Source organism: Homarus americanus, unplaced genomic scaffold (genome assembly GCF_018991925.1).
Source record: "Homarus americanus isolate GMGI-L3 unplaced genomic scaffold, GMGI_Hamer_2.0 scaffold13381, whole genome shotgun sequence".
Lineage (NCBI taxonomy): Eukaryota > Metazoa > Arthropoda > Malacostraca > Decapoda > Nephropidae > Homarus > Homarus americanus.
Genome location: NW_024739802.1, coordinates 301,556 through 320,869, shown reverse-complemented (window position 1 = coordinate 320,869; position 19,314 = coordinate 301,556). Strand labels below are relative to the sequence as shown.

At 42.5% G+C, this 19,314-nt stretch overlaps 1 protein-coding gene across 1 annotated transcript in view; it reads right to left on the bottom strand.

Moving 5' to 3' along the window:
* Positions 1-18,534, bottom strand: part of LOC121874996 — a 37,408-nt gene extending 18,874 nt beyond the window's left edge. Inside the window, exons 1-2 of the mRNA XM_042379352.1 lie at positions 18,437-18,534; positions 3,021-3,729 (exon numbers count right to left, since the gene is read on the bottom strand). Of these exons, the coding sequence (XP_042235286.1) occupies positions 3,021-3,269 (249 nt within the window). The 5' untranslated portion in view covers positions 3,270-3,729; positions 18,437-18,534. The remainder of the gene's footprint in view (positions 1-3,020; positions 3,730-18,436) is intronic.
* Positions 18,535-19,314: the final 780 nt, after the last annotated feature.

Genomic DNA, 19,314 nt, shown 5'->3' with positions numbered 1-19,314 from the left:
ATAGAAAACACTGTAGTTTCCTCCTTAAATAAAACACATTTCACTGAGCACTCGAGTACAATAACCTACAGTTTAAAAGAGTGAAAGCACCCCCTACAGCAGCAGCCACAAGCCAGCCCAAACTAAACAGGTTTTCCATTTCATAATAAGTAAAGGGCCAGTCAGTCTGCACTTCCCGCGTGATTTAGTGAGCAGGAAGGAAGACGGTGCTAGCAGACCTTCAAGAGATAAGTGATTTCCTTCTTGTTGCTTCCTTCCTCTATTTCACACACGACCTCTCCGCCTCACACACGACCTCTACGCCTCACACACGACCTCTACGCCTCGCACACGACCTCTACGCCTCGCACACGACCTTTCTGCCTAACACACGACCTCTACGCCTCACACACGACCTTTCCGCCTAACACACGACCTCTACGCCTCACACACGACCTCTACGCCCCACACACGACCTCTACGCCTCAAACACGACCTCTATGCCTTACACACGACCTACACATGACATTCATCGCGTCGACCAGCCATGTATGTACCTGTATGTGTGTGTGTGTGTTCGTACGCTAACAAACCAACTCAATGGCATGACCGATTTCAAATTGAACTTGTCACAGGTGATTGGAGGTGTGTCGACCGTGACGCCAAGAGAACACCTGCTTATTATCATGTTATTACAGGAGGTTAAGGTCAGGTATATGTCGAGTGCATAGCGTGGTGTATGACATAGATACGTATTTTACCCCCAAAAGTGTACCTATGTATTCCTGTGTATGAATGTCTTCGTTACCACTATCAGATGGCAGTTGATGATATAGTGTATTACGTATAACTAAGGTAATATAGACATGTATGGCGTCATCTGAAAAACAACGACTGGAGTCACTTTCACTCCTAGTAGTGGCCCCAGCAGCAGGTATCATTATCCACAATGACAAAATTGGATGTAGATACTCATCACTAAGGGTCTTTGATGAGATAATAGTACTGAGAGGTTAACACGCATACCTTCAATAATATATCTCAGTGTGATGGTGTGTGTGTGTGTGTTCATGAAGAGGTCGAGTCAAGGGGAAAAAAAAGCGAACGTCTTAATTGTCTTAATCGCCAGGGTGATATTGTCTTGTGTTCTCTGTAACCTCCTCCCACCCTTACACACAAAGCCCATTCATATCTGTTTCTATCTCTTTTTCATTGGCTTACTATCACTCTCTCTCTATCCCCAGCCTACCCCCTCTCCTCACCTCCGACCATCACCAGCACGACCTACGCGAGGATGTCTCAGACTGGCGCAACACGTTTGAGAAGGTCGGCTGACGGGGGGAGGGAAGTGGCTCTGGCCTCTCCTAGGTGGCCAGTGAGCACCTTGACTAACGAATTTTGATTGGTTCCGGACAGGTGTGTGGCGTATGGTATACGTGAAGGGTAAGACAGGTGACAGGTGTGTGTGATAGACGTATGGCAGGTGTGTAGGTGGTGTGAGGTGTAGAGCAGGTATGAGGTGTATGGCAGATTGGCAGGTATGAGGTGCATGGCAGGTGTTAGGTGTATGGCAGGTGTTAGGTGTTTGAACTGTGTACGAGTGAGGTGGCGTGTGACTGAAAAGTATGTAGGTTCAGCCTTGAGTGACTGACGGAAAGACAAGACATACAGACACACGGATGCACACACACGGATACACACACACACACACACACACACACACACACGGGCGCATATCATTTCTATTTATAGAAATTCGGCCTCTGTACATTTAAGAGCGTAAGGAATCTTTCTTTTAAAACACTTAAAAGTTTACAAAGAAAATTGTTTATATCACTATCAGGTATTTTGGCCGACATCAACAGGTTGTCACACTTCATAAACACCCGCACACACACTCACACACACACACACACACACACACACACACACTCACCTGGACAAATGTTGTAAATAAAGGCGAAAATCCGGACATTAATTAACCTATTTACACATCTCGAGTGGCACAAGATCAGTAAACATTGGAATCACACTTACGGGCCTGTGTGTGTGTGTGTGTGTGTGTGTGTGTGTGTGTGTGTGTGTGTCATAACATCGATACAGGGTTTACACACGTCCAACAAGAGCAATAACAACACAAAAGTAAATAGTCAACCACACCAAGTTTAGATGACGTCACACTAATTGAGGTCTTAATATAGGGATTCCCAATTACTGGCGTGACGAGGAGGAAGGAAGGAAGGGTGGGAGAGTGGAAACTACGATGTGAGTGACGATGAGTGAACTAGTGAGTGAGTGACAGTGAGTAACAAAAGCGTTTAGAGGGATGGAGAGTAAATGGGTGAAGGAATTAACATGTACGTCAACAAAAATCACGACCAGAATGTCAATTACTGAACTATTGAAATGTCACCAAGTAATTATGCCTTTTCAAGAGGATAATAAGAACTAGAACAGCACCATTTTGTGTTTTAACGTGAGGAAATGTTGAATGGTGCCTGGAAATACACGCTTAATATATATATATAAAAAAAAAATCGGCGGCGGGTCAGTCTTCAATAATTACCCACTAAAATATACCGGTACTTACCCTTGTCTAGTCTAACCAAAACACTTGACTACATTCACGACTCATGCAAACTTTTCCAATATGTACAAAACACTTAATTATCTGAAAATGGTAAAGGTGTAGAAAAGGGCGACACAAAAATGGAAACGCCAATGCATAGAACCTGACCTAACATACCCAGGTTGGGTATGTTAGGTCAGGTTCTATTAGGTTCTATGCATTGTCGTTTCCATTTTTGTGTTTAATATCATGATATTAGTGTGTTGAAAATATTGCAACCAATTCGGACAATTCCTTCTGGTAGTCACCCTCTTCTACACCTTTACCGGTTGATTATATCTTCAGGTGAAATAAGTCAGGTGCGAATCTACAGGTGATACAATTCAAGGTTATAGTAATACAGGATGAAATATAATGCGATTTAAAAGTAAATGAAATATGAGTTGCAAAATGTTCCTGATTTCAAACTTACCCGACGTTCTCGAGACTCCCGTTCGAATCTCCGATACTTGTAGTTGAGGAAGGAGTTGCCAGCGACCATTGTAGTGATTAGGATAGCCCCCAACAGGAAGGTCATCAGGTTACCCACGCTCACTACAGACGAGTAGATGAGTTGTGGTATCCCAGCGAATAGAAGAATGACCCCAACTGAGCCAACAACAGAGAGGACACACTGAGCTGAGGAGTACACAGTGGTGATGTTGACAGACGTGCGTGACATGGTGGTGTTGTGGCCACGAACGCTACTGGAAGACTGAGTGAGGTATAGGCTTCAAGGTGTCGAGTTTCCGGTTCTGTTTTGTTTTTTGTTGTTGTCACTCCTCTACTTCTTCTTTCTTGTTTACTTCTTGGGTTGATTTTCTTTAAGGGTAACTTATTTATTCCTTTCTAAGGGGCGTTAAACAGTTATATATATTTTTTTATTTCAATGCTTGTTTCCCAGTTGATATCCGTCACTTGTAAAGAGGAATTTCAATCAGATTTAGCTTAGGGTTAAGTACACTTTTTCACAGTGGCTACTACAGTACACTATTTGCTACATAGTTAGCCACGGGTTCAGAGGTACCGGTGTATCGAAGAGACTCGGCAAGCAGCCACACCAGAGTCGACCAACTGTAGACTCTCACAGTTTTTAGAGGGCCTGCGGCTTCGACACTTCCGGTTCCTTGACTTCCTAAAACCTGCAATAAAAACAAGACAATGTATTTAATGTCTTAGTAAAGAGGTAAACACAATCACTGTATTAAGAAAAGTGCCAACATAAACTAATACAACGTCTCCATCCAATCAGTGCCACATGACCTGCTCACGGCTATAATGGAGCAATTTTCCCTTTGCATATCTGGTGACCTTTGACCCTTGTAAAATGGTAAAAAAAAATTTGTTGTTTATATGTCTATTTAGGGGCTGTACCAAACTTGGTGTTGACAGATGGGGTAAAAATAAAACCCCTTCCCCCACACTAAAGAACACGCTAAGAAAATTCTCACCCACAATCACAATAAAGGTGGTAATGATAAAACTAATTAAAACATCCAGAAGTCTCCTTAAGTGATCAAAAGAGGTGAGTTAATGATTATCCATCCTTAACACACAGGTAATCAAGAATACAACAGGTAAGTTAATGATGTTCCATCTTAAACCGCAGGTAAACAAACTCCTTGATCAAAACAAGTGTGGTTATGGCAGTCTTCCTTTAATATATACGGTCGAGAACCTCCTTCTCCTCCTCCTCCTTGATCAAAACAAGTGTGAGTGATTATTAAACCACATTAATAAGATAAAAAATACTGCTCTTGACAACAACAGGTTTCTAATGACGTTCACTCTTTATATACATAGCCTGGGGGACAAAACAGCACCATATATTAAGCTAATAAGCTAATAACATAAGGTGAACGTATGGACTAACACGCCTGAGCGAGTGTACACCATGCCTCCTACAGTGGGGGGTGGGGGGGCTTTGAGAGACAGCTGGGGAAACAGTGGCCAGACCGAGATATCCTGGGCTATTGAGGAGGGAGCCGCAAACGTATCCCTTTTGTGTCTTAATAAAACCGGAGAAAGATCTGCACACACACACACACACACACACACACAGCACAAGTTATCGTAAGTGAGGAAAACTATTTAAGTTCTGAGAATGATGATGTCTACTAAAGCGGTGATGTCAGTCAAGAACTTTATGGAATCCGACAGTAGGAGGAGAGAGAGAGAGAGAGAGAGAGAGAGAGAGAGAGAGAGAGAGAGAGAGAGAGGTGTATCATGTGTCGCGGTGAGGAGCTGCACAGTACAGTTATCGCTGCCTCCACCACCATCTGCCGGGGTGACCTTCCACTTCCCTCTCATCCTCGACGGGTGATCTTTACCAGTCACGTCTACACTGACTACTACTACCCCATCCTCTAGGCCTTCCTGCTTCCTTAAAACACCCCTTTCCTTTTTTCATAGCTGCCTTAAAATGACTTCCTTTTTTACATATTCAAATAACTTTTCCTGTTTAATTTTCCCTTTTATTTTTTCTATATCTACTACCTGAAAATAACATCTGAGTTGAGGTGTTTTTCCTTTCCCTTTCTAAATTACCTTACAATGACCATTTTCCACCATAATTTGCCTTAAAGTAGTATTTCTTCTGTAAATTTAAAAAAAAAGGACTTCTAACCCTTCTAAAAGGTCATCAAAGTGTCATTTTTTCCCTCTATGATTCGGCTTCACTCTTACTTTCGTTTTCAGCCTGTTCTACCCCAAGGTTATATTTTACTTCCCTTAGCGTTTGGTCATCCTATCGTCGCCTCTGTTAGTTGAAGGTAGAGATAAGTTCATACGTCGCTTTCTGTGAGTGAAGGGTGGTGAAGGAAAAACACCTATATTTCTATCATACGCCACTTAACGTCCATATAGATAACAAGATAACCCCAAGCATTGTCCTTTTTGGTATCCCGGCACATGTCATCAACCCCAGATTACGATAACTCTTGTCACTTACAACCTTGAACTGATGCACGTAATTAACCCAGGTGTTGGCTGTATGATAACACCTTTATCGTTGTTTGTCGTACGCCGCTGCACGGCCATTGACCTAAGTTAAAAAATCCGAGAAACTGCTAACCCACCTGACGTTCGACGCTGCACTGCACACCCTCGGGGCATCACCAACGTCTTAATGAAACACTAGACAGGAAATACCAAAGCAGAAGAAGTTTATGTGGGGGAGATGATGAGGGAGGAAGATAAAGGGGGAATGAGGGAGAAAATGCTGTGAGAAAATGAGGATAATATGAGGAGGGGGAGGAAGGTGATAGTGGTGGTGTGGGGGAAGTGTAAAATAACCTATGGCGGGAATTAAACAAGAAGAGATCCACCCATAAGACTTAGACAGGAAGGAAGGGCGGGGTGGGCGGGCGGGGCGGGCGGGCGGGCGGGAGAGTGTCAGTTGACTAGCCTTTGTGATGGTCGGAGAAGTTATGTTAATTGTCAGGATGTGAAGGTGAAACTAATTACGGTCTATGTATATATAATAAGCCTTTACCTGTGTATAAGGTAACTCTATACATGCTGTCCATTGACCCTATGTTGGATTCACTGTTACCTGATGTGGAACTTATGTAGAATATACTAATGTAACTATACAAATACACTGTACTCGTTACTTCAAAGGTGTATGATTGCATTATTACCTACTGTACTGTATCACCATAACCATCACTGTATCACCATCTCACCATCACTGCATCACTGTCTCACCACTGTATCACTGCCATCACCATCTCACCATCACTGTATCACTATCTCACCATCACTGTATCACTATCTCACCATCACTGTATCACATCTCACCATCACTGTATCACCATCTCACCATCACTGTATCACTATCTCACCATGTATCACTATCTCACCATCACTGTATCACTATCTCACCATCACTGTATCACTATCTCACCATCACTGTATCACCATCTCACCATCACTGTATCACTATCTCACCATCACTGTATCACTACCTCACCATCACTTCAGCTACTCGACCTTCAAGACTTAACACACCTGTAAGTTATAATTAATCATACCTGTCCTCACCATCATGCTGCAAGACACCTAACCTAACCTCAAGACCTGACCTAACCTAACCTCTAGACCTATCGGAAGACTTAGTAACTACAGATTCCAAGTACCACGGGGACAAAAAATAGCACGATAGGTAATGTAAAGAATTTGAGAACACCAGTTTTATAACACACGTAACACCTGTAACTGTCTAAATTACACGTAACACCTGCAACTATCTACACACCTGTCTATAATACACGTAACACCACCTGTCTAAAATATACGTAACACCGGACAAAAGCAAATGTTAAAGACATTCCTCCCTAAAGCCAGACATTTTACCATTGGACAGAACCCAGCCTCAGTATGACCACCAGTAAGACGACAAAAGCTCACCAACTCTGTTAAGCCAGATTATAATGGGTGGCTTTCTTATCTAGTGGCTTTTTTTATGTAGGGTGAACATCTTAAGGTGTTCTTTTATGTAGGGTGAACATTTTAGTGGTTTTTTCGTATCTAGAGTGAACATTTTAGAGCTGTTCTTTTATGTAGGGTGAACATTTGAAGGTGTTCTTTTATGTAGGGTGAACATTTGAAGGTGTTCTTTTATGTAGGGTGAACATTTTAGGGTGTTTATATCGCCGACACCCTAATTTGGATTCAGGAATAGAACAGACACCAAACACATGACGTCACGCGGTCACAGACGCATAACACGCCTCTTCCATTGGTCGTCATTTCCGCTGTTGGCTCCTGAGGTCATTGGTTGGTCAGTCAGTCCTCCTGTGACGTAATCATGACTCCTCCTCCTCCTATTCTTCTTCTTCTTCTTCTTCTAGCTCTTCTTCTTGTTTCTTCTTCTTCTAGTTCTTCTTCTTCTACTTCTTCTTCTAGTTCTTCTTCTTCTACCTCCTCCTCCTCCCCTTAGTCCCTACCAGACTCTTGTCAAGGACCCAGCCGTCACCACCTGGTATGGCGTGACGGGAGGTAACTCAAGAACACCAGGCGATCCTTCTCCACACACTTACTCTTACGTCACTCTGCTGCCCCCCCCTATCCCCATCCCCGCCTCCTTCCCTTGCATTAGTCAGCTCTATGAATACCTTTCCTGCAAACCGATTAAGATATTTTTGTTTTGTACAATGATCCCCCTTAGTTGGATTACGTCAGTGGTTCTTTACTAACACCCTTCACTCCCTCCCTTCCTTCATTGCCTTCCTTCCCTCCTTCCTTCATTCATTCCCTTCGTTCCCTCCTTCCTTCCTTCCCTCCCTCCCTCCTGGGCACAGCCATGTATTCGTCACTGAAGCAACTTTCTCATCTGTGATTCTGAACTTTAGTCTCAGTAATTTTGGCGTAAGTTTAAGCCCCGGATTCTCAAATTTTCGAAAGTTGTAGTTTGGTTTGGTTAGGTTAGGTTAGGTTTGGTTTGGTTAGGTTAGGTTTGGTTTGGTTTGGTTAGGTTAGGTTAGGTTAGGTTAGGTTAGGGGCATAATGGAGGTAACGGGAGGAATTTAAGGAGTTTTCAGGTATAGCGGTCATGTTTTTCCCACCTGCTAATGATCAACAAAACCAGGCTTATTTCCCTCTCACACTCTAACAACAAGAGCCAACGCCCCTCCCTCAGCTGCAATAAAATGTGGTGAACTCCTGTTGCAACCAAACTTATATATAATACTAAGAGTTGCAACATTGAGGTCACGGAGTCAGAGATAGCCGGAAGGAAGGACAATATTGTGTAATAATAATAATAATAATAATAATAATAATAATAATAATAACTTTCTTCTGCTGTTCCATTTCTACTGCTAAAATTTACTTGTCATCGTCAGCGAAAAATTAATTCGTTCTTTCCCGAAATCCTAAATTTCTTTCTCTTATAGTCTTTCACAAAAAAAGTTCTGGATTTGTCAAAATATACTCGCATATAATTTGGCATCACAGATTCTCATATGAGTACACAGACAGACCCTCGCTTGACTAATAACCACAGACCCTAGCTTGAGTATATGACCACAGACACTCACTTGACTAGACAGTTTCACGAACACAACAAAACAAGCCCTCCGGATCCACCTTATGTCGTAACGTAAACAAAAACACTTTCTATCTGTCCGCCTTAGTCATTCAGGTCACAAATGCGTGAGACACTGTTTTAAGAGGGGGCAGGGAGGGCGTGGGAAGGTTGACGAGGGTGTGGTAGGTATGGGAGGATGTGGCAGGGTGCTATATGTGAAGGAGGATGTGGCAGGGTGTTGTATGTGAGGGAGGGAGTGTGTGTGTGTGGAATAATTGATAATGTGAGGGGGGGGGTGGAGGTAGGGGGTGTGTAGGTGTGAGAGACGGGGTGTGTGGGTGTAGGTGAGAGAAGTGTTGATACATGGGAGGTCGTAGAACAAACCCAGATATATGTAATAGGTTTCTAAAAGTAAAGAGAGACCTCCATAGAGAACTCACAGACACGTGAAGAATTCAAGGCAAGGTGAGAGAGAGGTGTATAGGAATGAACAGGAACATGGACAAAGGTGGTCATTAGATGGGTAAGGGGAGGTGGATGGGGGATGAGGAAGAGGGAAGAAGGAGGGAGGTGAAGGAGAGGGAAGGGGAGACGGTAAAGGAAGAAGAAGGAAGATACGATGGGAAGTGAAAGTTTTCTTCCTCCCCTCTACCTTCCCTACACCCCACCATGCACCTCCCTGGTTCATGGCTACACTCGAGAGGCACCAATGGCTCACATGTCACCCACAACGTACAGTACAGTAGTTATTTATCTAAAACACAGTTATCGTACCTGTTGATTGATGTTTGTGTACACTCAGGTGCAGCTTATGTATTATAAATATATAACAGGATATTTATAGAGAAGACAGTACAAAATATTCACAGTTCTCAAGTCAATATTTGCAATGGGTCAGTTGTCTACACACTTGGAATTTGTAGGATTACGTGTTAACTTAAACTTTGGTTAAATTCTAAAATGATGAAGATATTTTATTAGACAAATTTAAAACAAGAAACTCAAAGTCATTTTGTGTAGGTAACTTTCGCTTTTAAGACAACATTGTTCAAAGCCAGGGAGTGATGTGTGACCTTGACACTTGTCGTTGCAAATTATGATGTAATATTAATAACAAACGGCAGCTGTTGTCATCCTGATCACGTTACCTGCAGGTTGACTACAATTTCAACACCGGTGACTTAAACATCTCCTAAAACATATATTTCTACAAAGAACAAGTGACAACTGTAACGTCAAAACACTCGTGCAAATTATACACTCAGCCATTACCTGTGCCATATATTTTATTTCATCTTGCAACAAAGTAATTACCAACAACATTGTCACAGTCAGTAGTGCTACCAAATCTCACTCTATGGTCTCAGGTCTCGTCTGTAGTGTGGTAACAATGACATAACTCTTATCTGTGTTGCTATAAGTCACCCCAAGAGACATGTGAAATGTTGTCATGGACGGTAGTGTAACCTTTGATAACTCTCTCTCTCTCTCTCTCTCTCTCTCTCTTCTATACTTTAAACAACCTTGGGCATTAATTCAGTCATTTTCACACCAGCTACTCAAAGCATCTTATCTCGAGTTGTAAGAATATATTCTCCCTAAGTCACTATTAGTGTTTAATGCATCCCGGGGCCAAACTATACTTCCTACTCTATGTACTTGCTGGTATATCAACGACAAAGTAGGTATCATAATATAAGCATTAAGTTTTTAGTAATTAAAATTTCGAGTGTTTGTATAATTAAGCGATTACCTGAATATATGTACAGTACGTACCCCCAGTTTATATCACCTAAAGATTAACAAATCCTAATGTTAACCTAACCTAACCCCTAAGGTAACGTTAAGGTGGTTTACTGGTGAATCTTCAGGTGAAATAAGCAGGGGGAGGAGAATCTTCAGGTGAAATAAGCTGGGGAGGGCGAATCTTCAGGTGAAATAAGCTGGGTAGGGCGAATCTTCAGGTGATCTAATAAACAAACTGAATAACCTCGTTGACTCGAGTGAAATCTAGACCTGCCTGGCGGTGTGTGGATTGAGGCACTAGTTGATGTAGGTCAGAATGAACCCCAGTCTTCGGAGGCTCTGGTCCTTAATGATCATCCAAATGAACCCAATATAACCAGGATTGGGTTCTATAAGGATTCAGTAATATAACCCATTAAACTGGGACCTATTACTACTGGAACCCATTAAGACTGCGTCACTGTTTCTAATAGTCTAATTAAGTTAGGGCCTATTTGGACTGGGGCCTATTTTGACCAGTCAGCGAGGTAGTTGCCACCCATTTCAAAAAAGGTCAGGAAGTTGACTCACCCCTCTGAGTACCTGACACACACACACACGCGAAGGTTAACTCCTCCCTCACCTTACTGGGTTAAGAGGCCTCTGCAGTTTTACCGTCTGTTCACCTTGACCGATGAACAGTGACTGGGCAAATGGGTGCTGTTAACCCAACTGTAACCCAAGACTAATGCATCTTTAATTCTAATGGGGACTATAACCCTAATGTGCCCTCCTATTAATGAAACCCCAATTCTAATGAGTCCTAATTCCTAATTTTAATGGGGTATCAGTCTCTTTAAATCCTAGACTTAAGTTAGATTAGATGAAGAGAGGGTCCATTAGAATCCAGTCCCAATCCTAATAAGAGTGAATTGATAGAGAATTGGCATAGCTCGTTACATCTACCGTCGAAATTTTTATGGAGTAAACACCGACCTATCTTGACCCCACTGTCACTATACGAGGTCAGGACAGCTCACCACAGCATCTGGTTTCACGGGTGGGTGGTGGCAGAGATGATGGTGAACTTATAGTGAAGGTGTTTCGACAGAGGTTCTTCTGCGGCTGTTGAGGTATTTGGTTCATGGTGAAGGAAAATAACATTGCTGAGATGAATTTTTTTTCTTTCGGTGATGCTGATGATGTTTGGGCGTGACGGTGGGTGTGGCTATGTGAGGTTGTGATGTAGTGAGGAGCAATGACGTATTTGTTGTGATGTTGTGAATAACAGATGTAACAATATGATAATCTATTGTGAGAAGCAGGAGTTTTGTGAGTAGTAGTAGTAGTAGTCGTAGAAATAGCAGTAGTAGTATATTATGAAGAAAAACAACTAAACAACAGTCTCAGCCACCGCCAAAGCATTATCCCTGAAATTCAACGCCCCGCCTCGCCTTCACCTTCCGTGTTTCCAATCCAGTAACCCCGTGGATTAATGAATATTATTAACCATCCGGTCAACCTTATATTTTTCTGTTCTTGAGAAGGAAATACAGTATCTGGCTGCCGGATCTCTTTTCTGTCGCTCCTTACTATGTGTTATTTCTAAACATATTATTTTTTCGTCTTATCATGAGGTTTCCGTTTTCCTTGATTCATGGACGTGTGAAATGGAAGCGTAAGAAGAAGAAAAAGAAGAAGAAGAAGAAGAAGAAGAAGAAGAAGAAAAAGAAGAAGAAGAAGAAGAAGAAGAAGAAGAAGAAGAAGAAGAAGAAGAAGAAGAAGAAGAAGAAATAATACCACGTCATTAGAGAGGGGTGTCTGCCTGAAGAGTTGTCTCCCATGCGCCTCTCAATCACCCAGTACCGTAATCTGGCAGACAGGTGAGACGAGAACCACCAAAAACCTGGTAGCGCGGAAGAGACAACACCTTCTATTATCATGATATATGTCTTCCGGTTATGCTGTGTGGTTCATAGACGGATGATTACGTGTTTTTGGTAAGAGGGAGGGCGGGAGGGACCTAATCTAACACTAACTTAACCTAACACTAACTTAATCTAACACTAACCTAATCTAACTCTCACCTAACCTATCCAAAGCTAACACTAACGTGACTTAGCACTAACCTAACACTAATTTAACATTAATCTAACCTAATACTCACCTAACTTAACACTAACTTAACCTAACTCACCTGGGATGCGTTTGGGTGGTTAATCTTCAGGTGAAATAAGCTGGGATGTCTTGTCTTTAGGTGATTAAAAAATGAACTGAGGTTTGACAACTATTTCAAGTATATAAATATCACCATCGTAGTTGTGGACACTTATCATAGTTGGTCGAATATTTCTATTAAAAAAAATTCAAGTCGAGTGACATTTCTTACAAGAATAAACATGAACTTTATATTTCAGGCCACAATCGTGTTTTACGAATCGAATTATTAATGTCACGTTTCTGGAGGTTGCAACAAAATTCGTGCCTGTTGACGTGTTGCAACTTCACCTCCCCTCCTGTACAGGTGTTACACCTCCCCTCCTGTACAGGACTAGAGGTGTTACACCTCCTCTCCTGTACAGAATTAGAGGAGTTACACCTCCCCTCCTGTACACATGTTGCACCTGGCCTCCTGTACAGGTGTTACACCTCCCCTCCTATACAGAACTAGATGTGTTACACCCCTCTTGTACACATGTTGCACCTGGCCTCCTGTACAGGTGTTACACCTCCCCTCCTGTACAGAACTAGATGTGTTACACCCCTCCTGTACATATGTTGCACCTGGCCTCCTGTACAGGTGTTACACCTCCCTTCCTGTACAGAACTAGATGTGTTACACCCCTCCTGTACACATGTTGCACCTGGCCTCCTGTACAGGTGTTACACCTCCCCTCCTGTACAGGACTACAGGTGTTATACCTCCCTCCTGTACACGTGATGAATATTAAGGTGCCCATCAACTGCTGCACGTTAGGTGCGGGGAAGGAGAACGACTGGTGGTGAGAGGGAGTAACGTTCCTGTATGTCTCGCTAAAAAGATCATAGGTAAGTCTTGCTGATTACTATGAAGAGGTGAACATTCACACCTGAAGGAGTCACAGTTCTACCTGTAGGTGTCTCACTGAGGTTCATGCAGATCATTATTAATATTTGTTATTTATAGTGTGAAGTTCGCATCTAAAGGGGACTCATACTGAACCAAGGAAGGAATTACTAAAGAAACGATAATTAGATTACCTTTTCATCTTGTTTCTAGCTCACGGCATGACGTAGGGAGCTTTGAGGATCTGAACGCATCTCCTGAACGCAGTTTTCTCGTGAGTTCTCAACACTTCATACACAGTATACACGGTGAGATAAGCTCCCTCACACACCTGGGCTCAGCACCTGGGTTTGGCTGGCAACAATACCGGAGGTGACTCACACACACACACCGAACCCCACGTAATATGATGATAATAGTCAGGCCTTCAACCGTTACCGCCGAGACCCGACTGTTACCGCCGCCACTTCAAGTCATCACCACAACCACTACCCTCCCACCCTCCCTGCCTACCCACCTTTAGTCTAGTCATCTGTACTGTCACCACTATCACCACCACTAACATAACCAAAACCACCACCACAATAACCACTACCAATACCAACCACAACCATTACCAATCACAGCCACCACCACTACCACACCCTCCATCCTTCACCATCTCCCAGGAGCGTTGTCTTCATATAAATAGTTCCCTCCTCCCTTCCCTCCCTATACATGGTTATTAGTCACACACACACACACACACACACACACACACACACACACAGAGTGTAAGTAGGAGTGTACAAAGCTTGGGTTGACCTTGCCTGGGGCACCACTCCTCCACCACCGCCACCACACCGGGAAAGGATCACACAAAGACCAACCCAACCTGTCTGTCTACTGGATATGTACAAAGTTGAATCAAACTATTTACGTTAGGTTATGTTTGGTTAGATTAGGTTACGTTAGGTTAGGTTACCTTATCCACGAGTAACAGGTCAAACATGTCAAGGTCTAAGAGGTCCCGACCTTAATGGTGAGAACTGAATAGATCAGAGCCTGTCTATTAGAACTGGGACCAAATCTAAAATGGTGTACTGAGTGGTGTTAGTGAGTCAGGTACTGCCCACCACCACTTCTCGTTTACTTTCACTTGTGTCTGTTTCCTAAAGCTGTGTGTAACCTTAAACTTTTTACAAGTGAACACCCCAAGGAGAGATGGACTACTTTAAACACGGTGAGGAGTGAGTGAGTTAATTAGCCTATAGGCTCGTAACAAGGCTAATAAAGTACTTGGGTTCATACAAAGGAGTGTTAGTTTCAAGACTAGCTAGGTCATCCTAAAACTGTATCTTGCTCTTGTGAGACCACACCTGGATTACGCAGTTCAGTTCTGGTCACCGTATTACAGAATGGATATAGAATCCTTGGAAAGAATTCAGAGGAGAATGACAAGACTAATCCCGGGCATTAGGAACCTTGAGTATAGAGACAGGTTAAAGCATCTTAATTTGCACTCCCTCGAGAGACGTAGAGCGAGGGGCGACCTGATAGAGGTGTATAAGTGGAAGGCAGGGCTAAACAAAGGGGACATTACAAAGGTACTCAAACTATCCAACCAGGAGCGAACTCGTAACAATGATTTTAAATTAGACAAATTTAGATTTAGGCGTGAAATAGGTAAACACTGGTTTGAAAACAGAGTAGTGGATGAATGGAACAAGTTACCAAATATCATCATTAACTCGAATACGCTGAATAGCTTCAAACATAGGTTGGATGCTTATATGAGCAATAGGGGTTGGGTGTAAACGGGACTGCCCAGTATGGGCCAATAGGCCCGCTGCAGTTTCCTCCATTCTTATGTTCTTATGAAGGACGACAGATGAGTGGAGACTGTCTGGGGGTGAACAAGGGACTGTTCCACGTGTATCAGAGACGAGATCAACCTTAAAGTGCATGGTCAGGTACAGTGATGAGCCCGTGTATGCCCAGTACCTGTCAGCAATACACCATATAATTTGATCATCCGCCCAACGTCCTAGTAAGGTGACTAGTGAAGAAGAGGAAAAGTATATATTGAATTAAACATCAGAACCTTGGCGACTAAAACACCGAAAACAGACAACCGTGATAGTTCATGTAGAGGTCATCAGGCGCTGCAACGCCCAGCCAGTGTCCCACCACACAACCACTTCATTAAATTAAGGATTTTTCTTTATTACGATCGCAACCCTTTTGACCTACAACCACCTGCGTGTGTGTCAGACCAAAGGAGACAGCCTTGGCCGTGCCCTGAGTGACCTGTTGTTCCCCGCGCCCATTTTTTGTGACCACTGTGATGTCACCATGACGAGGAATTGCCCACTTTCATAGTGACGCCACGTCCCCAGGTGAAAGAAGCCAGTAATAACTAGTCGTGTGAATATTATCAGCGTCGTCTGATCGTCTCAATCCCTCGCTGCGGTTGTGACACTGAGCCATAAAGGGCAAAGTAAAAATGGTAAGGCAGTATCATGGATAGCGAGGTAAGTGTCAGGGAAGTGTAATGAAGGGCGAGGTAAGTGTCAGGGAAGTTCCATAGATGCCAAGGGAATTAATCGGGAAGTATCATGAAGGGCAAGGGAAGTACAGTGGAAGTGTTATGGCGCGCAAGGCCGGTGTGAGGGAAGTGTCAACGCAATGATTCTCTGTCTTACTTTCAACTACTAATTAAATTCCCAACTAAACCATAACCCTCTCCAACTTAAGTAAGAGGAAACCCACTACTTTGAGTAATGAACAAGACAATATACTAAATTACAACCCTTTCTATTACAGCTTAAATGAAACAGCAAAACAAACATATACTTTCTTTAACATTATAAGTAATATATAAATACCACCAGCACAGAAGTTATATCATTTATATTGAAGAAAGTATATAAAGTATTTAGTGTGTAAACCCTCTATATTAACTTATACAGTTATATGGTTGTGTATTGTAACCCCTCCTCCCTGCCACACCTCCCTTCCCCTCCTCCTTCCCCTCCTCCCCCACCCCCTTCCCTCCTCCCCTCCCCCCCCTTACCCTTCCCCTCCTCCCCCTCCCCCACCCCTTCCCCTCCCCCTCCCCCTTCCCCACCCCTTCCTCCCCCTTCCACCCCCTTCCCCAAGCCACTAAGCCTCAGAATCTGTCGTGACGAATGCCAAATAATTTACCTTGACAATTTGTGATGCCGACCAGGTGTTCTTGTAACTTTGAAAACAACTAATTACAAAAGCCAAGGGTAATGGTGGCGACATACAGTATTGACATAGATGGCAACACTCTGATTAGGAAATGTTAATGGTGGTGGTGGTAGTAGGAGGAGGAGGAAAAGGTGAAAGGGGTGGTTCTGACGGGAGGAAGAGGAGGAGGTGGTGGAGGACAAGGTACAAAAGAAGAGGAGGAGGAGCTGGTGGAGGATGGGGGGGGGGGAGAAGACAAAGGAGGTGGAGGAGGAGGAGGAAGAAGAAGAGGGGCACAAGCAGTTTTTTTTCAGAAATTATTACAAGTCTGTGTATAGTAATGCCCTCTGGTTAATCTATCGTGTAGCACCAACAACACTAACTCGTAATAGAGAGGAAGTAAGGAGTGGCCGAGCGAACTAGATTTTCCTTGAATTTTCTAAAATATGACAGAGGAAGGAAACATGAGGCCTTCCCTAAAATTCAACAAGACTAGTGTATGTACGACCTCTCTCTCTCTCTCTCTCTCTCTCTCTCTCTCTCTCTGCACGTACGACCTGCCTCTCTCTCTCTCTCTCTCTCTCTCTCTCTCTCTCTGCACGTACGACTTGCCTCTCTCAAATTTAGGTTAAACAGATACGTAGTAGTAGTAGTAGCAGTAGTAGTGGTGGTGGTAGTAGTAGTAGTTGTTGTAGTATAAGTACTTTTGTTTTTATTTAATGACAGAACAGCAGAAGATATTCAAACAGGGTCACTACACTAAATACAGTACAAACAACACGAGGTGGTAGGGTACAAAGTTACTCTAGTTCGAGTGACCGTAGCCAATAACTTTCTCCCAATAGCTAGTAACTTTCTCCCGTGGGTAGTACAGTAACTTTTTTTTGTAAACTGTTTATAACTTGGTAGTATCGTCAGGTTTTATTAAGCACTTTTACTAGCAACACATACTCTTGAAAATTCCTAACTCTCTTGGAACGTTTATCGCAAGTTGTTGTATTGCCGTTGTCACCACTGATAATTATTAATCACAAATTCTCTTTTGATGCAGTTTTAAATGGTTCATCACTAGACGTTTGACATAGACAACCAATGATAATACCCGACATTATGTGTATGATATTCTCTATATGGTTTCCTTTGGGGTAACTGGACTCAAATTCCCGGTATTTGTTAGCGATGATAATTTAGGGCAGACGTTGGTGCCGCCCAGGTGAGGCACGGTCGGGAGGCAGGTGAGCGTCTCGTAATTAGTGACCATTTTTTTTCTCTTGTCTTATTATAAACGTGATGATAAGAATACAGTGACCAACGATATCATAATAGTACAGTGATTATAATTAATAAGTGGTTGAGTAAATGTCATGTATTTTGTATCGTTAATAAATTTCATAAATGGATAATAAAAGCTACACTTGTTAACTGAATAACTGTCCTCTTCCTCACTCTGTCGTCACTGAGGCTTCGAGTTAGTTACTGGATTCAATTTAACACAGAATGCATATAAGAACTACAAAGTTAATTAAATCAATGCCCAGCACTCTGTTCAACGCATGACAGTACTTGATGGAAGTGATACTGGAAGTGGGACAGTAATTTACAGCTGCACACCACCCGGGTCCTCACAGTGCTGGAGTACGGAGCTGTATTATAACAGTCCTATCTCCACCAACCACCACGCCACGCCTCCAACACCGATTCACTCAAAACATTTCTATCGTTCTCGCTAGTATTTCAATAATCCAAAGTTTTTTAAGTTTCTCCAACGATAGAAATTACACGTGAGAATATAATTGTATTTTAAAGTACACTTAACACTAATGATAATGTTTTCGACAGTAATTTTACTAACCTCTTATGGTGTGTATAATCTAAGTATCCAAGTATTAAGCGAGATGTGAACCGCGTCCCTCAGGAGCGGTTTGGCTCACACACTTGCACTCTGTGACTGGTTACTGCTGGGTCTGCGCTCAAACACTCTCTCTTTATACGTAGTTCTGCAAGACCGTTGCCACACGCCTCCACCAAACTCCCCGGGAATTATCATGGAAACTAATTTATTTCTCAAATCTAATTTCTCCATTTCTACCCGTGAGACCAAGAGATAATAAAAGTAAAGTGAAATAAATAATTTTTTTGTACTCAAGCTACTGAGATATCTCGTGTTGTGTGTCTGCTTGTTGAAGTTATTATTCCGATGTTAGTTTTTGTGTCATCCTGGCTGAAAGTGGCGTGTGGCAGACGAATGACGGCAAAAAATACACGTGTGGGGAGGGTCGTGTTATAAGGGGGTGTTGGTAAATGTGATCCAGGAAAAATAATTGATCAAAATTAACAATTACAGTGAAAGTTATAAAAGGAGACTTGCTGATTATTATTACCCAACTCCCCTCGAGATAATGTTAAGTTTAATCAGCAAATCAAGTATAACTGAATTTAGTCTTCATTCTTTTAAGCTTATCAATGTTCCTAAGGCATCTAGACGGATCAATAAGTCAACAGATATCATTATTTTGTTACACCGTTTGTTTACTTCAGGTGAGACGCAAATAACAAAAATAATCACATTATTTTATTTTCAAGGGTTTGTGTTCCTATCTCGATTACCACAACGCAGTATTTATTTATTTATTTATTTATGCACAGGACACGTGATTCATAACACAGTATAAATAAGTAAATGCTGGAAAACTGAAATACAAAACATTCCATGAAAACTGTTTGAATGTT